The sequence below is a fragment of the Phocoena phocoena genome, chromosome 19, assembly GCF_963924675.1.
Source record: "Phocoena phocoena chromosome 19, mPhoPho1.1, whole genome shotgun sequence".
Classification (NCBI taxonomy): domain Eukaryota; kingdom Metazoa; phylum Chordata; class Mammalia; order Artiodactyla; family Phocoenidae; genus Phocoena; species Phocoena phocoena.
Genome location: NC_089237.1, coordinates 38,611,565 through 38,633,608, shown reverse-complemented (window position 1 = coordinate 38,633,608; position 22,044 = coordinate 38,611,565). Strand labels below are relative to the sequence as shown.

Sequence of the window (22,044 nt, the reverse complement as noted above, 5' to 3'; positions counted from 1 at the left end):
CTGTTAAGTTTCAGGGCTTGATTCAAACTATGTCTGTCTACACCTGCACTGCCCAAGGTGGCTAGCCTCACGTTGACTACTTGAACGAAAATGAAAAGTTCACTTCCTCAGTTTTGTTAGCACATTTCACATGCTCAGAATATGGCTGGTTCATGTTGGCCAATGGAGATTTACAGGGTGCTTCCAATGCCATAAAAAGTTCTATTGAACGGCACTCGTCCATGCTAAATTGTTTTCCTTTTATTCAAATAAATCAGCCTCAGGCGGTGCAGGAGCCATTCTTTCTAAGCAGGCTGTGTAGATTTGTCCTCAGGTGGGTCTTTAAAGAGCAGTCTTTTTTTTTTTTTTTTTTTGCGGTACTCGGGGCTCTCACTGTCGTGGCCTCTCCCGTTGCGGAGCACAGGCTCCGGACGCGCAGGCCCAGCCGCTCCACTTGTTTCCAGATCTGGGGGAGGCAGATCCTCCTGGAGCCCTTTATCCCCCCGAGGAGTAGCCCAAACAACCTCCCTTTCCTTCCTACCTGATCATGGTTCCCTCCCTTCACACTGGGGCCCACACACTGTAATAGGAGAGCACAAAGACATAAAACCCATTTTGTTTTCTTTCAAGTGAGACTTCATTCCTGGCGGCCAGGCTGAATACAAGTTTTGCCAATTATAAGCATTTCTGGGGACAGTCTTTCTTTTAAATACAACTTTAAAATGAGCCTGGAAGTAGAAGGGGCAGGTAAGGGAGAAAAGACTGCCGCCAGGACGGGCTCTGTGGACAGAGCTTCAACAGCTGGCCTTCCCTTCACTCCTTAATCACTAGGAGAATTATCGGGGGTGTGGGGGGAAGGACATACATAACTCCAAGATAGTTCCTGGCTTTTTTTAAAAGCTGCTTTTTAAAGAAAAAAAAAAAAAGAGGTCAAAACCAGCACCCAGATCTGAAAGACCTATGTAAACCGGCAGGAGAAACTGACTTCATTGGTGGTACCCACAGCAACTAACCAGTCTGGAAGAGACCATGCGTGGTTGGTGGGTTCTGGAAGATGCACAGCTTGGAGAAGAAAGCCCGTTCCCCCAGGTTCTGTCCTGTGCCTGCCTGCCCTGTCCAGGAGTAGTGCAGTGGGGAGAGCACAGCCAGAGGGCGAGGGCAGGCAGCAGTCCTAGCAGGGAGCTACCAGTCTCCGTTTACGGATACAGGCCCAGATCCACTCCGGGGACACCTGCTGGGCCTCAGGGTTCTTGTCCCTACTACCCAGCACATGTGTGGCTGAGGCCACGTCAAATTCCTGCGCCAGGTCCCCATCGAATGCCACAAAGTAGCGTCGGAGACGGCTGAAGTCTGGCGTGGAGGGCGGCAGGTAGAGCCGCACCCCGGTGAAGATGTCCAGCAGCACCTGCAAATGCACTGTGGTCAGGGCAGGCCCGGAGCAGGGCTGGACTGTGCTGGGGCAGATGGCTCTCCGCCCAGGGAGCGGAGACCAGCGAGGAGGGAGGTCAGAACAAAAGCCAGAGTCAGGGAGCCTAGCAGTCAGGACACGAGGGGAAAGAGTTTACTGGAGGAAAGGTAAAGGCATCAAAACCCCGATCCTCCAGCCACTCCAGATTACATAGGACTGACACGCCCTTCCGTCCTTGCCTAGAGGAAGAGAAGGGAGAGGAGACGGGTCCCTACGCTGGGGACTTGGAAAGTATGTGTCTCCAAGAACCATCCAGGGGCTGGTGGGCAGGGCCAGTGGCGCTCAGACGCAGCAATGTTGCTCGATCAAGCAGTCCACTGTGTGTGCACTAGCTGACCAAGGGGCCTGGCTCATGACTGCACGCGGACTCCAGGCTTCAGGCAGGGAAAAGACGTAAAGGTCGTATAGGTGCTCTGGGGACTGGGTTCAGGGCCTGAGTTCCCAGACCTCTGTGCTGACTCCTGGGCTGGGGTGGCACAATCACCGTGTAGTGACCAGATGTCGAGTTCTTTATCTGCCCTTTGGGGCATCAGCTCCCCCAGGGCTGAACCGAGTCACTGGCCTCAGTAGGCGCTCAATAGCTGCTGTCAAACCAAAGACTAACAAGGGAGTACGAGAGGGAAGAAGACGGTCACCAAGCCAGTGCCCTCTCCCGCTCCTCGCTGGCTGGCCCTGTTCACAAACTCACACTACTGCACTCCCACACCCAGACTGGGCTTTCTCCCCTTTAATGTCAATTGTGACTTGGGGCCGGCAGCCGGCTGGGTCCCTGCAGCCTCTCGGCTGGGCTGGCTGCTCTATCGCCTGCCTGCTGGCACAGCGCTCCTTCCTCTCTGCTCGCTGGCCGGCCGCCTCTGCAAGGCAACAAGAGGGCACAGGGTGGAGCCGCAGCACTGCCAGCTCAGCCCGCGGCCAGGAGCAGCTGCAGGAGGGCAGGGGTTGGCAGTTAGTCCTGATAACACCTTCGCTTGTCTCTCAGAGTCCAAGTGCAGAGGGTTGGGCATACAAGGCTCCCCACCCCCCGGAGGGCACTGCTCTTCTTACCCTCACCTTTGCTTGGCATGGGGTCTCATCAGGAGCCTTCCGCTTCTCTCCCACTTTCACAGGGGAAGGCTTTGCAGTCAGCTTGTTGCCTGCAGGAGAGAGCTCAGGATGAGAACCAAGAAGAGGGCAGGGGAGCGGATAACGGTCCCTGAAGTCAGGGGGGTACAGAGAAGGGCTGGGCCCTTCCTCTGCTGTGACCGTGGGTGAGACAGGAGGTAAGGGCTGTACGCTGAGCCTTTAGCTCAGAGGTGGCTTATCCCCGGCTCTGAGGGGCTCTCCCAGGATCCTGTCATTCAGATTGACAGAGCAGGAGGATGCCCAGCAGAACAATTTCTGGCCCATGGGTGGACACACAGCAGGAATGCAGCCAACGTCAGCTGCAGTGGACAGAGAATCCATGACCTCAGGGCTGGAGTGTGAGACTGGGTCCTTGTCCTTGGTCTCTGCCCTCGTGTCCATTCTTCATCACCCCAGCCCCTACCCTTCTCCTTACCGCCTTTGCTGTTGGAGCTACTCAGCTTCCCTCCTGCCTTCTTGGCACTGGTGGAGGGCTGCTTGGGGGAGGTTCTCGGGGCCTCGTGAGACACAGCTGGCCCTGAGATGCCCTCGTTCTCTCCGCTGCTGCCCCCTGTAGTGGAGTTCCCCTCATCTCCGGCCACTATGGTGAAAGCCGCCCGCTCCTTGGAGAGCTGGTACAGTTCCTGAGGAGGGGGGAGAATGTTGGTGTATCACTCCCTTCCCAGCCACTGGCCTCAGGCAGTCTGTGTGGTACGTTTTAGGTGACTGAGGAACAATGAGGGGAAACAGACACATAACAGGGAAAAATGGCTGGCTTCCTTGGTACTTTTCTAGCTCTGGCCCTGTTTCTGGAGTAATCAGCACAGATCACTGTTCTGTTCCCCAGTTCTTTTCCGCAACGTAGAGACTGCAGCCTGGGGCCAGGTCCTCCACAGGAAGCCGTGAGCCAGGAGCTCTCCCTCACCGTCACCCAGGGCTGCCCACGGGGCCCGGTGAAGGTAGGGCTCTCTAGCGGGAGATGTGGGTGGAGGCCCAGTGCTGCTGCTCCTGGCCCTGCCACGGCTGGGTCTCCCTTTCTGATAAGTGCCTTCCTTGCCCATCTCAGTGCAGCGGGGAAAGGAGAAGACAGAGGACGCAGGAGGCCAGGTGCCCTCGGTTCCAAGACTGGGACAGTGGGGTACAGGACATACACACAGCCCAGGAGGTGGCACCTTGAGTTGGGGGAGGTTAGTGGCAGACTTCCAGTCCTTATCATCACGGATTCGGGTGCAGCGAGGGAAACGGATGGATATCCCATCAGCTGTGTGTGCCTCAGATTTCGAGAATTCAGCCCCTGTGATCTCCCACACCGCAGCTTTCTGTCAGGAGTAAGTCAGGTCACTCCCTGGTTAAGTAGAAAACACCTCCCAACCAGTTAAAAGCAATACAGAACAAGTTAAAATCAAAAAAGCAGTGGCTAACAGGAAGGAGATGAATTCAAGTCCCACTGTTGCTGCTGATGCTGTGTGACCTTAGGGAAGTCTCGTTTCTTCTCTGGGCCTCAGTTTCTCTGTCAGTGCAGGAAGGGGTGGGCCCAGGTCACTTCTAGAGCAGACCCTCTGTGCCTAGAGGATGGGCAGTCCCTTTCTCTATTGAGGATGACTCCTCAGCGTTGACTGGTCATCCCTGTGCCTGTCACTTGACTAAACAGTCCAGAGCCCCACCCTGGGTGGACTGTCAGTGAGGCCGAGGTGACGTCTCTGGGGCACTAGAGAATATACAAGCTCAGTTTTTGGGCTGGAGGACCCCAGGCCCTGGGCTAATACCTTAGGGTCTGGAACGATGAAGTCAGGATAGTAGATCTTATTGACTTTCAGCCAGTTGGGTATCTTGCTGGGATCCTAGAGGAGAAAAGGTGCAGTCCTGGGCTGTTGCCAAAATGAGACTTAAACCCCTTCTTGGTCACGGGCTTGTGAGAACAGGTGACTTATCACAAAAGGCTGACCCTCACCCCTTGGGATCCTCCCTGCCCAGAGATGGTGTGGCCTGGAGGGCATGCAGGCCAGTTTCCACAAGGTAGGTACTCAGAGAACTTGAGGGCCTAATACTGCTCCTATGGCCAAGCAGCAGCTCTCTTTTCTGTGGAAACAGATAAATGATACCTGCAGCCCCCATAACACTGCCTGTCTCAGGAATGATTGCCAGTCCAGAGGCCAGGGCCCCCAGGTCCCCTCCTCACCTTGCTGATCTTCACCATGTCCAGTTCCTTCTGTAGGCGGGCGAGCGTCGCATCATCGTGGCCTCCTGCACACTTGGTGACTGTGCACCACTTCTGGCTACTCGGGTCATAGCAGCCCATGAGGAAGATGGACATCATGCCACCTGTGCGGAGGAGGGACTAAATAAACTCGGGGAGGGGGGCATGTCTGCCACCCCCTCGTGCCCTGTGAGGGGCAGCCTGCTGGAGGAAAGGGCCCAGGCCTTGGCATCAGAGTGCCAGAGATCACCTCCTGGATCTACCCCTTACTAGCTGTATAAGTTTAACCTTTTTGAGTCTCAATTTGCTCTTCAGTGAATTAGGGATAATTACACCTGATGTTGGGCTCTGGTGGAGTAAAAGGAATTGAATAGAGCCTGGCACACAGAAAGATGCCTACCAGTACTAGTTCTTCAGACCCCAGCTTCGTCTCCAGTCAGGAAATGGAGATTTTCCCTGAGGAGAAAGCTGCCAGTCCCTGAAGAAATAGTTGGTGGTGAGCTTCTTTGTGCCAGGCTAGCACAGGGTACTCTTGCCTGATCTCTCCCTTACCAGGTCCGCAGCTCTCAATGTCCCTGCCTGACGTAGCATGGGTGAGGTTGGGGCCCCTAATCCCAGAGCTTTGGAAGTCATGACTGGCCACGCTAGCAGACCAAGCCAGCAAAAAGGCCTGCCTATTCCTTGAGTGGGACCTTTCAAAGAAGTACCATCCCAGGGGCCAGAGGCCACCCTGACCTTTGCTCCCTTGCCCATAGAAGGCCCCAAGCACCACCAGGTCAGCTGTGTCAGCCATGGCCCCCTCGTTCAAATAGTCCTTCTTCACTTTCAGCCAGTGACGCTTTCCAGGCTCATATGTACCCTGAGGGGAAGCAAGAGAGAGACCACAAACTAGAATGGACATTCTATGAAGGTGGGCTTTTTACCTCTTTACGCGACATACTGGATCTGTCACAGTGCCCAGCCCGCTCTGCTCCAGGCACTAAGGGAGACATACATAAACCCATCCTCTAGGATCCAGAACTCTGGAAAGACGCCCCCCAGCACTCACCCCCAAACACCTCAGACCACCACCGCCACCTCCTGGCCAGGGCTGGAAAGGCTCAGGGGAGGGCTCTGCAGGAGAAAGCAAAGGATGTGACCGTCTTACCTTCACGTCCTTCAGCACCAGCCCTTCCAACCCCTCTTGGATCACCCGGTTGATCATGTCAGCCAAGTCAGAAGCTTTCTGAGGGATAACAGGAGAGACGCTGAGGTTGGTATGAGAACAGAGAAGGGCTCTGGGAGTGAGGTAAAGGGGAGTTTCTTTTCACACACTAGCAAAGCGTCTGCTGGAAACACCCTGACTTGAATAGAAGGAACAAAAGCGCTAGCAGAGCAGCGACTAACCAGAGAGCTGCTTCAGCTCAGAGATACTGGGAGCCCACCTGGGAAGGATGCTTCATGCCCTGCCCTCCCAGGTGGAGATTGGCAGACAAATACAGGCAGACCTTGTCTTCCTGTGCTTTGCTTTGTTGCACTCCGCAGATACTGTTTTTTTTACAAACTGAAGGTTGTGGCAACCCTGTGTTGTCAGATGATGGTGAGCATTTTTTAGTATTTTTAATTAAGGTATGCACATTGTTTTTTTAGACATAATGCTATTACACACTTAACAGACTATAGTATTAACATAATGTTTCTATGCACTGGGAAACCAAAAAATTCATATGACTTATTTTATTGTGATACTGCTTTATTGTCTAGAACCAAACCCACAATATCTCCAAGGTATGCCTGTATACACATCAGCTTCCCTCATAAGAAAATAATTAAGACTCATTCTCCCAGTCACATCTGACCCAAGGGGCTCTCTGCCCTGCTTTCAAACCACTAGGACACTGCCTAGGGTGGGATTCACTCACTGCGACTTGCTTCATTTCTGAGAACATGATCCGGTTGGGAATTTCAACCATGTTATCGTGAAGAAACTTCCGCCGCTCAAACAGAGGCCTGAAGGGGACAGGAGAACTGAGGTCAGGCCAGCATCCTTCCACCCCCTTGAGGAGTTCCGAGGAGGGAAGGGGCACAACAATGAACTTCAGCTTCAGAGTTTGCCATGGCTTAGGGCCCTCATGTCTAACAGTTCTGCCTGCCCAGGGTGACAAGGGCTCCACTGGGACCAAAGACAGACAGTTATAAGCCATGGCACAGAGCCACTTAATTGCTGTAGTTCCTGTCTCTACCTCATCAACCCAAACAGACTGTATAAATCCTGGTCCCATTTGAAAAATAACTCTGACTCTCATTTTCTGCACCCTGCTTCACCCCAGGCCCCAGGCGGGCTGGTGCTTGGGTGAGCAAGCTGACAGGCCTCAGGACCTGAAGCCCAAACCCCAACTCCTACCCCCGCAGTTCTTTCTCCCTTCTGTCTCCTTCCCCTTCCACACTCAAGGCTGGTGTGGAGGGTGGAAGCCGGGATGCCTCTCTAAGGGAGGAAGGGGCCAAAATGGTTTCTCAGGCTCAAGAACTGGATGCAGCTAAGTCAAGACTGCTAGTTATCCCTAAGAAGGCCCCAGCCACAGAACACCGACAATCACAAGCTTCCTGTTGTCGGGCTCTTCCAAAAACAAAACCTCTGAGCTGAAAACCATCTGCCTCACGTACCCGTAGGTGCTGCTGAAGATAAACTGAAACCCTACTGTGCTCATAGTCTGTATCTCATCAACAATCCATTTTGCTGTGGGTGGTTGAGTTTCCTCTGTGACTTAAGCATTCAGAGCCGAGACCTAGTCAACACATCACCTCTTCGTAACATTGAATGTGGAGCTGTGTAGCAACTGTGCTGGCTCTCAGCTCCCTCCCGCTGCAGCTCCTGGGCACAAAGAGGCACCAGCTCCAGCCACTTCTCCTCCCTCCTGTCCAATCTGAAGCCCTCACCTCCCCACCCAGGAATCAAAAATAGATTCCTCACCTATCCATCAAGCTGACATCATTGAAGTAGATACAATCAAAAACAAACAGGCAGACATTAGCATCCTGGAAGGCAGCTTTCTGTAAGGGAAAATGAGGTAGTAGGTACATAAGGGACAAAAATAAGAGGGCATGAAAAATGGGGAGTACCAGTCCACTTCCAGAGACCCTCTGAAGCATCTGATACAAAAGGCCTATTTGTGCTGTGAAGTCCCTGGGCCATAAGGGCACTTGACAGATGGTCCTGAATAGAGACTGACCCAATTATAAGTTAGTTGCCACTACTAGCTCTTTTTTTATGCAAAACACAAAAACACATTTAAACTCAGGGCTAAATTCAGAACCAGTTCAGAGATGAAGATAAGCTTGACCCTAAGTAAGTGATACATTCCTCTCCATTCAGACTGACAGCACACACACGTGCACACACTCACTCTTGCACATCTGGCCCTGAGCCAGTACCTTGTGCACTCCCAGAGTCCCAAAGGGCAGTGGTTTGCCTTTCTTGTTGTCGATCAGGAGCACCTCAGAGTCCAAGATCATGCTGTGGCCCCCGGGGAAAGCCTGGGGGATGTAGTCCTTAAAGTGGGCCACCTGGAGGCAGAAGGAGAGGGAGTCAGGGAGGGAGTCAGGCCCCAGAAGGAACACAGAACACCAACATGTGCAAGCCGAGCTAATGTGCAGAACAGACCTGGGCCTCGGCAGCCACCTAGACAAGAAGAATCAGCTATGTTTCGGGACCTCTGCCCAGACCCAGGAAGAGGTCAGCCCATGTTGAGGTCATTTTCTATTGGCTGCAGAGGAGAATTTGCAGGAAAAAGGAAGAAACTGAGAGTGAAAATGAGGGGGGGGGGGGCAGACAAACACGGAATGGAGGGAGGGAAGGTGGGCAGGCAGAGATTTGTGCAGGAGAACGGATCAGTTGGAAAAAAGATGGAAGGGAAGAAATGAATCCCCTTAGGAGGAGCAATGAAACGTGAGGAGCTTCTTCTCTGAGTGGGAGCTCTGAACCCATAGCCATCTTCAGAATGAGGAAGAAAAGGATGTTTGGAATTGGATTTTTTTCCTATGAAAGGCAGAGCCTTAGTGTTTACAGTCCTACAGGAAGAGGTCCCACTGTAACCCATGGTGGCCCTTGCCGAGTAAGGCCACGAAGGCAGTCCAGGGAGCATTACTGTGGTCCAATCCTCCCCTGGGCAGGGCACTTAGGCCATCACTGCCTCAGAGCTTGGAGGGGGTACAGAAAAGGCCTGCACATCCATCCCACTCTGCTTCCATCCGGGACCCAGCCCTTCATGAACCAAAGCAAAAGGGAGAGAGGGATGAAACTCTGGTAAGGGAGAGCAGGGAAACGGCTCCCAGTCTGGAAAGCTGTGCTCAAATGCCTTCCTAAGGAGCAGGAGGTGTCCCCAGAACAAGCTCACCAGGAGCTGTTCCTCAGCAGTTTGACTGTGAGCCCTCCCTACGGAGCAAGTGAGCCCACATTAATGCTCACGGGGAGGTTGTGTTCAGCTTTCCAGAACACCCAAACCAAACGGTCTGATTGCCCAGTGCTCTAGCAGGCAGGGGAGGCTGAGGGAAGGATGTGAGCCCCATACCACGTCTCCTCTCCTGGGGCTCTGAGAAGTGAAGTCTGAGCTAAGATAGAAGGGGGAACAAGAACAAGAGGTCTACCTACCCTCCAGCTACTGGAGCCAGATGTTTCCACTGCTTTTCCCTGGACACCCCCAAAAGCTCCCAGAGGCCCCGGGAGCTAAGAAGGGCTGAGGGGTGAGGTTCTCAATGCCCTCTGATTGAGGGCAGGATTCTGGGCTCCCAGAAATCCTTGTGGGATTATGTTTACATCTGAATGTAAGCTTCTGGAGGGGCAGAACTTCCACCCTTTTTTTTTTTTTTTTTTAAAATGCTGGATGCCCACTACCTAAACAGCAACCAGAATATACTAAACACTTGATAAATATTTGTTGAACAAATTAATGAATGACAGCCCACTGGCCCTTTGTACCTGAGCCATGACTTAGCTAGGGGGGACCCAGAAACGCAGAAGACAAGCACTGCACGTGGCTCACCAGCTGAGCTCGCTGTCCCGGCATCACAGCTGGCATCCTTGCCCACAGGCTCTGTGCTGACTGACCCCTGTCTGCGCTCTTTGGCTGTCCCTACTGAGCAGCCCCTCATTATTGGAAGACTCCAAAACGGAATACATGAATTCATTCTTTCATTCAACAAATACAAAATAGACCCTATTTTACACCAGAGCTGGAATGGCTACGGAACATTGGCTTTGAGATTCTTAGAGGCAGGAAGTGAAAGAGTCCCAGTGGAAAGGAAGGGACCTGTACCTTGTGCGGCAGGACTGGCTTGAGACTGCGGCTGAAGTAGCTGAAGTGGTCCCCGTTCTTATGCACCTGGACTCGCTCCCCATCATACTTGATCTCAGAGAACATGCCATTCGGACACTTCTTCATCGCATACTCGATGGACTTGCAGGCCTCGGCCTTGAGGTAGGAAAAGAAAAGCCTGGAGACTTACAGGTGCTCTTCCAAGAGGGGCTGCTCAGCAAGGACAGCCCAGAGCCCAGGTCCCAGGGACCAACAGCCAGAGCATACCCCCAGGGCAGGCTGCCGAAGAGGTGATGGGAATGGAAAAGGCTGGGCAGTGTCGTATTCCAACAATAAAAGCACCACCGAAATTGACACAGGAGCTTGCATTTTGAGGAATATATGAAAGCAATTCATTGTAGAGCAAATACAATTCCACTGAAACAGCATTTGATTTTTTTCTCAATAATAATTTAGGGTCTTGCAGGGCCTCTGGCTTATTACTGAACACACAGTTATCTCAGCACAGGGGGTACGCAGAGGTAAGATTAAAGTATGTAGGTGACAGTGAGGCTGGCAGGATGGCAGTGATCAGGAATCCCTAGGACAGGACATGACACAGGAGTGCTTATTCACATACCTGTGCTGTCCTGACTCAAACAACAATGACTATCATCTTGGAGGTATTTCTATGTGTCAGATCATACACAAAATTTCATTTCATCCTCAATGTTGTATCTTATGCCATAAATATTGTTGTTTTCGCTTTATGAATGAAAAAGCTGAAGTTCACAGAGGTTAAATGCCCATTTTTGGTTACATAGCTAGTAAAGGGCAGAAATGAGATGTGAATCTAGGCCCAACTCCAAAGCCTGGGTGGTTAACCAGTAAGCTGTATAACCCATGCCACTCTTCAAATGACAGGCTGTAGAAGAGATGCCAGATAGAATTCTTATAAAAGTCAGAAAGGCCATAATGGAGGGGACCGGTCCCTCAAGTGGGGATTTCACTATTTTGGTGCTGGCTGTCCCACAGAATACTTCCCTGTCCCAAACACAGAACCCTAGACCAAGACTTCAGTAAAACACACAAGACCGTTTCATACAAAGCAGCGCACCCCACTGAAACAATGCAAAGGCTCTCACAGCAGGCATGGCAGCAGATGTGGACAGTCCTGTTGCACAAGAAAACCCATGCCAGAAAGGAAATCTCATTTCTCATGAAATGAGCAGAGGCCCAAGAAGAGCTGGTCTTCATTCCTTAAGCTTCCTCTCTTTCCAGAAAAAAAGGAGACCCAAGTCACCCTGGCATAGGAAGCCTGGCTCTGCCACCAATTCTCAGAGCTACTCTGAGGCAGGTCACAGAAACAGGAGTTACTTCATACATCCACCTGACTTCAGGAAAGATGACAGGTGAACCGCTCTAGGTAGACGCTTCAGACTTCATTCCCATAAGAAAACTAAGGACCAAGAGAGGCTAAGGAACTCACCTAAGATTCTACAGCTTGCTGATGGCTGAGCCGGGCCTAGATCTCAGGCCTTTCCACCAGGTCACTCCGTCTCCTCCTCTGCCTTTACTCCTCCATGAGAAACAACCTCTGCATCTCTACTCTTCCTTCCCCAAACTCCTCCAGCCAACTTGCACAGGCTGTCAACATCGTACCCTATCAGATCTCACGGGTAAGGACAGTAACCTTGGATAGGAATAGAAAGCAGGGCCAGAGCAGCGTCCTTACCAGCATGGGCTGCACCGGGGTCATCAGTGAGGCCTGGACACTCAGAGCTCGTTTCCGGCCTGGCTCCTTCTTCACCTCCTGCTCGTTGCGGAGGACCCGCTCCACCACATCGTGCAGGTTGCGTGAGGCTTTGAAGGCTTCATAGGCATTAGGGTCTAGGGCATCTAACCTGCCAAGGCCAACAGGAGCAAGGAAACAAAAACCACTGCCTTTGACCTTAATGCTTTGTATAGCAGTCTGTCCTCAGAGAGAGGAGGGCTCCCAATATATAGGGAAGGAGTTATGTTCTATTGCCTAAAGACTTTCACAGGAGAAAAAGCTCTTGGAAAACTCAGCTCTTTTGAGATACTGTGCTACATGGATGCTGCCAGCAAAGAGGCGGCTGGAAAGGGCAAGCAACTCATACCATAATTATTGAACATATTCCATATGTTTGATTGTAATAACTCTGTGAAAAGGTACTGTTATCTCCATTTAACGTATGAGAAAATGGAGGCTGAGCTAGGTCAAGTGATGGGTCCCACAGGAAGGAAGAAGGGAGAATCAGGATTCAAAACCAAATCAGGGCTCCAAAGTCCTGACACCAGCTGACAACAAAGAAAGTGGGCAGCTTCAACTATCAGAGCACCCGGTACTTACACATGCTTTGCACCTGAGTTCATCTTCAGATCATGTTTGATCAACCTGATGATGCACTTAAGGTCATTGGCTGTACACCTAGAGGGATGAGGCACATTCAACTTGGTCTTTGAAAAGCTCTGCACTCCCAAACCTTCCTTCCCTAGTGATTCCATCCCCCAGGCCCATCCCCACCTGGAGGCGATGTCCTGCAGGGCCTGTTGCTGCTCGTCCTCCTTGGTGAGCTTGGAGAGCCGCAGGAGGAATTCATCCACCTCCTGGATGGTAAGAAGGCTCTTGGCAGCTGGGGGGAAAGACTTGCTCTGCTCAAAGAAGACTCTGATTGTCTCTGACACGTCACCCTGTCTCCAAAAACCAAAATGCCACTGCAGCAACCCGAGTGGCCAAGTGTAACCCCTGAGTCCCCAGGACTAAAGGGTGAATCAGAGATTTCAATCACCGCTCCTATCCCCAACTCACACATATTGACCTCACTTCTTAAGAATCTGTCCCACCCACAGCTCATGGAAAGGGTACCTCCATCCACCACAGGATCTGGCCACCTGCCTTAGCTGAGAAGTGATGCAAGAACTAATCCAGGGCCAAGCCAATTTGAGGCCTGTTAGAATCTGGACTAAGAGACAGATATGGTCATCAGATAATGGGGATGTTTGGATAGAAACTTTCTACTGTGCCACGGCTGGAGTCATGAACAAACCAAAACTGAATGGTAAACCCAAGTTATAAGGGAAAAAAAGCCAGAAAAAGCCAGGGTCTAGAATAAGAGCCCCTGGAGAGATATGGGAAGTCTCAGATCCAGCCCCTCGAGGTCTAGGCCTCTCGGGTGCAGCAGCAGTGTAAGTTCAGTCCTCAGAACCTTGTGAAACTAACAGCTGTAGCCTCCCATTCAGCTCCTCTCATAATGAAAGCTTGCTCAAGTGAGTTTCAGTTTCCTAAAACAGTATGTGCTCCGCCAGAAAAAAGAGGGTACAGGTGCTTGGCCAGGCAGAACCCCACCTGGAATCCACCTACCCTCCCCTTCCTCTGACCTGCTCTAGGTCTCGTGCCATATCATCTGAGTTGCAGTTAAAAATGCGGCTGAAAAGCTTCACAATCTGCTTATCATTCAAGTTGTAAACACTCTTAATAACACCCGGCAGCAGCAGCTTCACTGTTAGGTACACGTCACCGTGGAAACCATCTGGAGGAGACAGAAGAAAGAAACCCTTCTTGAGAAATGGAGCTTAAACAAATAAATACATAACCTCAAGGAACCAAAAGAGATATCTACATTGCTGCCCTTGCCGTGACGGGACCACAGGGTAGGGTGCGCATTTCACTACGGCAGCAAAGGCCGTGGCGTTGGATGGCTGGTGGTGTGCCTCCCTTCTAGCCCCTGGATGAACTCCTGCATGGCAGAGCCATGTCTTTCACTGTAGTGTCCCCAGTGATGAGCACATTACAGAAGCTCAATGATCATTTGTTAGATGAATGAAAGAATCACAGTTGGAAGATTCTATCCCCAAGCTGTGCAAGTGGTTCATAAAAACCTAATCAAACATGCAGGATAGTGAATTTTCCTCTTGGTCAAATGGGACAGGTTCTTCTGGCCTCCTGGGGGGCAGAATAAGGGTGGAAGAAAGATGCCAACATGTTTTGAGCAGCACTGGCTACACACTTCGTGGGGCCCAGTACAAAATGAAAATGTGGGCTCTTTGTTCAAAATGTTAAGAATTTCAAGATGGCAATAGCAGAGCATTAAACCAAGCGTGAGGCCCCATGCAACTGTACAGTTCACATGTCCATGAAGCGGCCACGACTCTGAGCTCTTTAGAGGAGAAGCCCATCCAGGATGCTCGAGGCCCCACCTCCTGCTGAGCCTTTCTGAAGGAAGTCCTGGATGATCTGGGTCTTCATGTTGTAGCTAGGATTTTCAGCCACCATGGCACACAACTTCCGAAACTCACGTAGCAGACAATCCTTGTGCTTAGGGTCACATTTGCTTGAGGACAGACTTGTCTTAGGGGTAGGTATTGAGTGGGCTTCCCCAGAGTTGTTGGGCTTCGCTGTTGGGAAGAGGAAAAGAGAAGACAGCATAGATGATTCATTTTGCCTTGCTGAGAAGGAAGAAAGGGAAACTAATAGACTCTCTGCTGGTGCTCTATACATATGTAGCTTCACTTAATCCCCCAAAACAAGCCCTTTGGGTGTAGATATTATACCCATTTTATGGGTAAAAAAGGAGAGGTCAAGTGATCTCCCCAAATCTCACAGCTGTTAATAGTAAAGAAACGACGGCCTCACACTGAAGCAGAAGACCCGCTGATGTGCATCCCTTTATATGATTGCTTCACAGAAGAATAAGGGCCGTTTTCATGCCAAGAGTGGTCAGGACGATCTCAGAGCACTTGCAAAGCTGAACCCAGAAAAGTTGGGATCAGAAAGGGGGAAGAAATCAGAGGACTCGTTAGTCAATCTGAAACCATTGCTGCTGCAGATTGTCGGAACTGGAAGAAGCCTTAAGAATTATCTAGTTCAATCTCTTCTTATTGATGAGGAGACCAAGGCCAGAGAGAAGACATTCCCAGCTCCTTGCCACTCCCACCCAACCCCACACCACTTTCTTTTCTTTCTTATTATAAAAACAAAAAGTAGGTCTTTCCTCCAGACACCCCAAATAACTGTACAACTCTTTTGAGTTGATCCTCTTTTACCTCCTTGTGACCATTTACAAAGTAAATTTCATTCTGCAAGCTTGCAGCAAAGCCATTAGCAAGCTGTCTGCTGATATAAGTGTCTTCTTGCCTGGGCTCTGTAAATTATAAAGCTATCCTCATCTCTAACCTGGAGTCTAAAGAGGATTTTAGGGGACAAAATCTCCAAAATGTCACTGTTCAGCAGCTTGTAAGAACTAGAACACCCCATTTCTCCCAAATTCGCCCCCTAGAACCAGGGCCCTTCCAGAAACACACTGCCCTTACTGTCACCTAGACTCTTCCATATTTCTATCTTTGGCCTACCACTAGACAAAAACCAAGCAAACCTCGGAGTTTTAAAATAATAAAAAATCCCAGAGTCAGACACTGTTTTTGCAATTTTATCTCCTTTATTCCTTGTGAGACACTGTGGGATCAAGGCAGGTGTTGCCACTCCCACTTCACAGATGACGCCACAGAGGCTCAGACCAGGACCCAGGTCTTCTGACCTCAAGTCCCAGCTTCTTTCACTCATTATAGAAGCAACCTCCTCAAACAACTTCTGAGCCCATGTGTTTTGACTTTATTTTCTTTAGCTGAGGCAGTCACAAGAATGTCTCCATATAAAAGAAGTAACAGGTTGTAGGGTAAAAGACCATAGGTGCTGGAGTTAAACAGACTTCAGTGTAAATACTAACTCCATAACGATGCGGAGCATTGGCTTTCTCATTCATAAAATGGGCCTAATACAAGTACTTCCCAACGTTCAACGAAGAACAAATGAAACCGTGTATGTAAAAGCCCCCAGCCCAACGCTATCTGCTACACAAGGCCATGCAGGACATCTCCCTTCTTCTCTACTTTCATCTCCAGTTTGGGCAAGTTTAGGCATGTAATTTCTCAACATTCTTCCATTATCAAAAAAAAAAGAAGTAAAGGGCAGGTTATGTCTGATCCAGGTAAACTACTTCAAGGGGAAAAAGTCTTGACAAAACAAACATCTTTTTGCTGCAACAGAGATTAAAATATACAAAGAAATGCTATACAAGTGGGGCAATGAGAATTAGCCATTACCTCTCTGCTCAGATGGAAGCAAATTACAGTTGACCCTTCAACAACATAGATTTGAACTGCATGGATCCACTTACACACAGATTTTTTTCAGTAGCAAATAAGTACTATACAATCTGCAGTTGATTGAATCCATGGATGCAAACTGAGGGTATGGTAGAACAATGGATATGGAGAAACATGGGATAAGGAGGGTAGACTATAAATTTTCAACTGTGTAGAGAGGGTTTGGAGCCCCTAATGCCCATGTTGTTCAAGGGTCACCGTATTAAGGAGGCTAGATAGCACAGAATGTTCACTCTTTTTTTTTTTTGCAGTCCGCGGGCCTCTCACTGTTGTGGCCTCTCCCGTTGTGGAGCACAGGCTCGACACACAGGCCCAGCGGCCATGGCTCACGGGCTCAGCCACTCCGCGGCATGTGGGATCTTCCCAGACCAGGGCACGAACCCGTGTCCCCTGCATCGGCAGGCGGACTCTCAACCACTGCGCCACCAGAATGTTCACTCTTAACCAGAGTCCCAAATAGGATACCAAATTAAAAGGAGGACTGTAACAGCTCAGGTAACGCTGATCTATCTTACCTGAAAAGCCAGAAAATTTCCGGGGATTGGTATTGGTGACAAATGAGGCACCTTTCACTGGAGATGTCACCTGGCCAGTGGCTGTCAACTTAGCCTGGACAACAGTTTTCTTCTTTGGTGTGTTTGCTGCCTTGGAAGACAGATCTGTAGGACCCCAAAAGAAGGGAAAATATCCTTCAGTGAAAGATCCCTGAGAAAGCTTCTAAAGAATCTATCAACTGCTCTTACAGCCTGGCTAAGTAAGTTACTACCATGGTATTAACCCAATGCTGACTACTGGCTGGCTGGTCTTCTTAAGTGGAGGTAGTAATAGGTTATTAGGGAGAGGGTGTCCTGGGGACAAAAGACTCAGTTACTCTTTATTTTCATTAGTAACTTAAATTTTCATCGACACTGTCCACCCCTTATCCCACATATAATAATCTCCAGATTATTTGGAGGAAATCAGAAATCATGTCTCAACAGATAAAATGTGGCAACCTCAGTTTATGGAATTAGCCCCAATTTATAGATAACCAAGAAAGCAAAATGAAGATGGATAAACAGAGCATGTTGATTTGGTATAAGTAGGAAAAAACTTCCAGCTGCTGAGTTATTTGAGCTGACAGTTTACTTCTACCTCATGTTTTTCTTCCTCTGAATGAGATGGGTCAAAGGCTGAGGCCAATGGCTAAGGCCAGGCAGGGCAGGAGGGGAGCTTGAGAAAAAAACGTATGAGTAGTTTTCTCTCCCAGAAATCTCTTTTCCTCTCAAAGAACAAAGATAGATGCCCATTTTAGAGTACTCCTACAGTGACCAGAACTAAACTAAATTGAAGATATGAATATTACTTTATAAATGAAGACACTGAAGGTCAGAAAGTACAAATTGGATTTGTAAGTATCAGTATAAGATTTCTAAAATATGCATACATGTGAATATGCACGTATGTGCACATATATATCTGTATATATGTTTTTGCATACATACGAACATATATTTTCTAGTTCTGTCTGCTGAAAGGGCTTAAAAGCAAGGACACCTCATGGCACCCAGGACATGGAACATCTAGATTTTGGTCTCTTATGCCATTTCCCCACTAACAGGTATAAGGACTCCAGAGAAATGGCTGATTCCAGGGATAAGATAGGATACATACAAGGTAAGCCTAAGAGCAAGCATACTGTTATGCCAGAGAATAAGGAAGTACTTTAAAACGTTTTTAAAAATGTGATTTGGGCATCGAGAACAGAAACTAGCTTAAAGGGGCTCTCAACTGGCCAAATATGGGACAACTTAGTACCAAATTAATACAGTACAATTATAAGCCACCAGGAAAAAGTAGTAATCTATGACTTCATACAGATAATAAGCTGATGGATAAAAGGGTGTAGTGGTAGGTACTCTATTCTTCAAAAATGTCAATGTCATAAAAGAAAAAGACCATGGCAATGTTCCAGATTAAAGGAGGCCAGAAATGACAACTAAATGAAATACCCGATCTTAGATTAGGATGCCATACTGAAGGGAGAGAAAAGCTGTAAATTATCTGATCAACTGACAAAACTAGAATACAGATGGTGGATTAAAGTATTATATCATGATAAATTTACTGGTTGATAGGTGTATTATGGTCAAGATATCCTTATTCTTAAGATATACACATTGAAGTATTTAAAGGCAAAGAGCCATAACGTATGCTCAAATGGTTCAGGAAAAAGAAACTGTGTGTGTGGAAGGTGAGAGTAAGAGAGAGCGCGCAAGCGCACACACGTGAACACAAATGATAAAGCAAAGAGAGCAAAATGTTAACAATAGGTAAATCTGAGGTAATTCCCCAGCGGTCCAGTGGTTAGGATTCTGCGCTCTCACTGCTGAGGACCTGGGTTCAATCTGTGGTTGGGGAACAAAGATCCCACAAGCCACGTGGTGTGGCCAAAAAAAAAGAAAAAAAAAAAAAAAGGTGAATATGAGCATTCTTTGTATTATTTTTATTCTTGCAACTCTTCTGTGAGTTTGAAGTTATTTCTGAACCAAAAATTAAAACAAAGACAGAAAGACAAACAGGAAGAAAGAAATTGGGCTCTACTCTCATCCCTTTTCTTCTCAGCACCAATAAGATGAGAAAGCAGTATTCTCCATCCCACCTGCAATGTGCTGGCTTATTTGTTCTTTCTCATTATCTTCCAGCTCTTCCCAGCCTTCCAGCTCTGTGAGGTCCTCAATTTTTTTTGTGGTGGCCCGGGCCCGCTCCAGTTTCTCAAACATGCACTTAATGTGGTACCACTCTTTCATATCGCCCCCTGACTCTGAAAAGGGATTGGGCACCACTTTGCCGATTCGGCACACCCCCTTTACAATCTTTTCCTTGCATTTTTTGCAGCCGGCTGTGCCACGCTTGGCATAGTCCACACAGAACCGTTGCTCTGCCATCTCACAGGGGCCACTGCAGAGTCCCACATGCGACCCTGGCAAGAAAACAAGGCAGGTGGCACGTGGTCTTAGATTGCTTTCCTGGAATGACACAACAGGCTTTCTTCTCTGGAGGTGGTGGTGTCCATGAAGAACTGTTTCCGACCACCGGCTGAACTGTCTTATGTCAGGCCAGTGATGTTGTTCTCGGAATAGGCACAGTTCTTTTTGGCTGAGCGCACGGAGAGTTGGTGGTAAGAGGATCTTAAAAGCCAAAGTCATACAGCTGCATGAAAGGGTGAGGCAGAAAAGTGAGTTATAAATGAGGAGGTAGGCTTCTAACTTCCTCAAAGGCAGACATCCTAACACAATCCATGCTGACCAATCAAACATTTCGCAAAGTACGAAAGATTTTTTTTTCTTCCGGCTGTGCAGCACAGCACGTGGGATCTTAGTTCCCCCATCCAGGATCGGACCTGCACCCCCTGAAGTGGAAGCTCAGAGTCTTAACCACTGGACCACCAGGGAAGACCAGGTATGAAAGATTTATTGCCTACTTGATTCAGAGTTCCAATACAGGAAAATTCTGTTTGCAAAAGGATGTTCAATTATCTAATGTATACATGTGTATCTAGTAAATCACAATCAAGAGACTCCAAATAACATAAACCCTTCTCTCAGGCCACCAGCAGCCCCTAATCCTTAAAATGGATGGTGAGCCTTAAGAATAATAAGACCCTAAAGTTTCTTTTTAATCATCAAGAAAAATTACATTGGGCGTTCCCTGGTGGTCTAGTGGTTAGGACTCTGCGCTTTTACTGCAGTGGCCAGGGTTCAAACCCTGGTTGAGGAACTGAGATCCCACAAGTTGTGTGGTGCAGCAAACAAAACAAAACAAAACCCACTACATTATGCTCATAAAGTATTTAATGTGAAATATAAAATATATGCCGTCCTCAGAAAATAATTAAGCCACTATATAGATGTGCGATTTAATCAGAAGCCCTATTTTGAGAGGCAATTAAATGGAGCCTAAAACCAGACTGCCTGGTTTCAAATCCTAGCTCATTGGCTGTATGACCTTGGTAGGTTACTTAACCTCTCAGTTCCTCAATTTCCTCAACTGTAAAATGTGGATAATAATAGTACCTGACTCAAAGAGTTGTCACTCTAAGAATAAAGCCCTCAAAATCAATGAAGCAGTTATCCTTTAAGCTGAAGCTCCCTATGTGAAACTAGCCTGGTTATAATTCAGCAGCTTGAGTTGGGAAATGCTGAAGTAGCTGGAACAGCAAGAATCAAAGGAACTGATCAATCAACCCGAACGGAAACAGGTATCATATCCACATGGCATCCCCCACCTTCTTATATCCATATTTTCTGAAGTATCCTCGCAGTTCCAACTTTAAACAGACTGGACATTATTTTCAGCCCGCACCCACCTTTGTAGTGAAATTACCGTTGGGTGGTAATAGAAAGCAGGCTTTACTTACTGTAATGCAACACGATGCAGAGGACAGCAGGTAACTGGGGATCAGAGACGGGAGCACAAGTGTGACCATACAGTTCAAGGACTATGTTATCTTTGAGAATTTCCTTTAATTCCTCTGAGTCTGTTTTCTTATTTCTAAGACAGAGAAAATAATACCTACCTCACGGGATGGCTGGGAAAATTAAAAGAAGTCCATGGGGGGGAGGCTCTGAACTCCCTGAAAATGTATACAAAAAGGTGCACATTCAGCACTGTACATTTTGTAGGGGGACAGACAGTCATGATTTTCAGGAAACTCACAAAGGTCTCTATAACCCCCAGAAGTTGAGGAACCACAAAGGTGAGGTACGGGAAAGCACGGTAGGCCCGTAAGAGGCCCTCAGAACAAGGTTCACCACCTTCCTTGGAGGGCGAGTAACGAAGCCCTCCCCTCCCGCCCCCTCCCCCCACCCCCCCCCCCGCCGGGACCACAGGAGCCGACAAGAGAGGACCTCCCTCGCAGCGCCCGACCCTCCGCAGGGCCCAGGAGGCGCTGGGCCACAAGGCACAAAGCCGCTGTGAGGAACCCCGCCTGGCTCACAGTCCCCAGAGCCGCCGCTCAGCATCTCATCAAAGAGAGCCGAAAAGGAAACCACCGAGGCCTGAACGCAACCGGGCCGGGAAGTGAAAGCCCCGCGACCGCTTTTCCCGGAGGGCCTCGCCGCGACGCTCTCGGGAGTGGGCACGGGCTACTACTGCCCGGGGCGGACAACGGGGACACCGGGAGGGGACGGGGAAGCGAATCCCTCGATTCGGGCAGGAGGAGCCTCCAGGACACAGCCCGGGGATGGGCTGAAGGGGACGCGGCGGGAAGAGAAAGGCTCCCGAGGTCCCTCCGAAGCCCATCGACTTCAGCGCGGCGGGTGGGCATATCCAGCCAGAGCAGTCCTGCGGAAGCCGGGGGCACCGTGCCTCGGCGCAGCCGGTGGAGCTCCCCGGGGGCCGCCACGTCACGGAGGGTGTGCCCTGGGGCTCCGCGGGCGGGCGGAGGAGGAGGTCAGGAGGCTGGCTCCCAGCCGCCCCAGCCTCGGAGCCCGGGCTGCCTTTCTCCCCCCTGCCCGGCCCGGCCGCGCCGTCCTTCACCTGCCTTCCGGGCTCCGGCTCCACCTCAGGCCTAGGGCCAGGCACCCACAGGCCGCGCGCAGCCACCAAGGTTGTAACGTCTGTCTCTTTAAATCCGGGTCCTTGCGCTGGCCGCAGCGCGCAGGCGCAGAGGTCCTGGCTCCAGAGGCGCCTCAAGTCCCCGCCCCGCGCCTGCCACGTGGGCGGTAGTCAGGTTCCCCGGGAGAGGCCTAGGATTCTGTATTGGGGCGTGGCGGAGGTGTTTACCCATCAGGAGAAAGGCCAGATCCTGGGATGAGGCGGCGCCTGAAGGAACGCTGGGGACACCCTGATTTGCTCTTTGT

The 22,044-nt window shown here is 49.7% G+C and overlaps 1 protein-coding gene across 4 annotated transcripts; it reads right to left on the bottom strand.

Annotated features, from left to right (window-relative positions):
- Positions 1-577: 577 nt before the first annotated feature.
- Positions 578-21,789, bottom strand: LIG3 (DNA ligase 3). 4 transcript variants are annotated; one of them, XM_065896574.1, is made up of 20 exons: positions 21,722-21,789; positions 18,843-19,393; positions 16,717-16,860; positions 14,237-14,434; positions 13,418-13,569; positions 12,564-12,730; positions 12,390-12,467; positions 11,751-11,919; positions 10,037-10,192; positions 8,157-8,288; positions 7,696-7,775; positions 6,647-6,734; positions 5,893-5,970; positions 5,481-5,604; positions 4,728-4,870; positions 4,315-4,389; positions 3,721-3,867; positions 2,985-3,192; positions 2,498-2,580; positions 578-1,384 (listed from the first exon to the last, which is right to left on the bottom strand). In XM_065896574.1, the coding sequence occupies exons 2-20, from the start codon at positions 19,387-19,389 to the stop codon at positions 1,151-1,153; spliced, it is 3,003 nt and encodes a 1,000-aa protein (XP_065752646.1). In that variant the 5' UTR covers positions 19,390-19,393; positions 21,722-21,789; the 3' UTR covers positions 578-1,150. The 4 variants fall into 4 exon arrangements, with proteins under 4 accessions (XP_065752646.1, XP_065752645.1, XP_065752648.1 ...); XM_065896576.1 differs by lacking the exon at positions 578-1,384 and adding an exon at positions 2,153-2,301 and having other exon boundaries at positions 21,722-21,765; XM_065896573.1 differs by lacking the exon at positions 21,722-21,789 and having other exon boundaries at positions 1,151-1,384; positions 2,498-2,615; positions 2,981-3,192; positions 18,843-19,389.
- Positions 21,790-22,044: the final 255 nt, after the last annotated feature.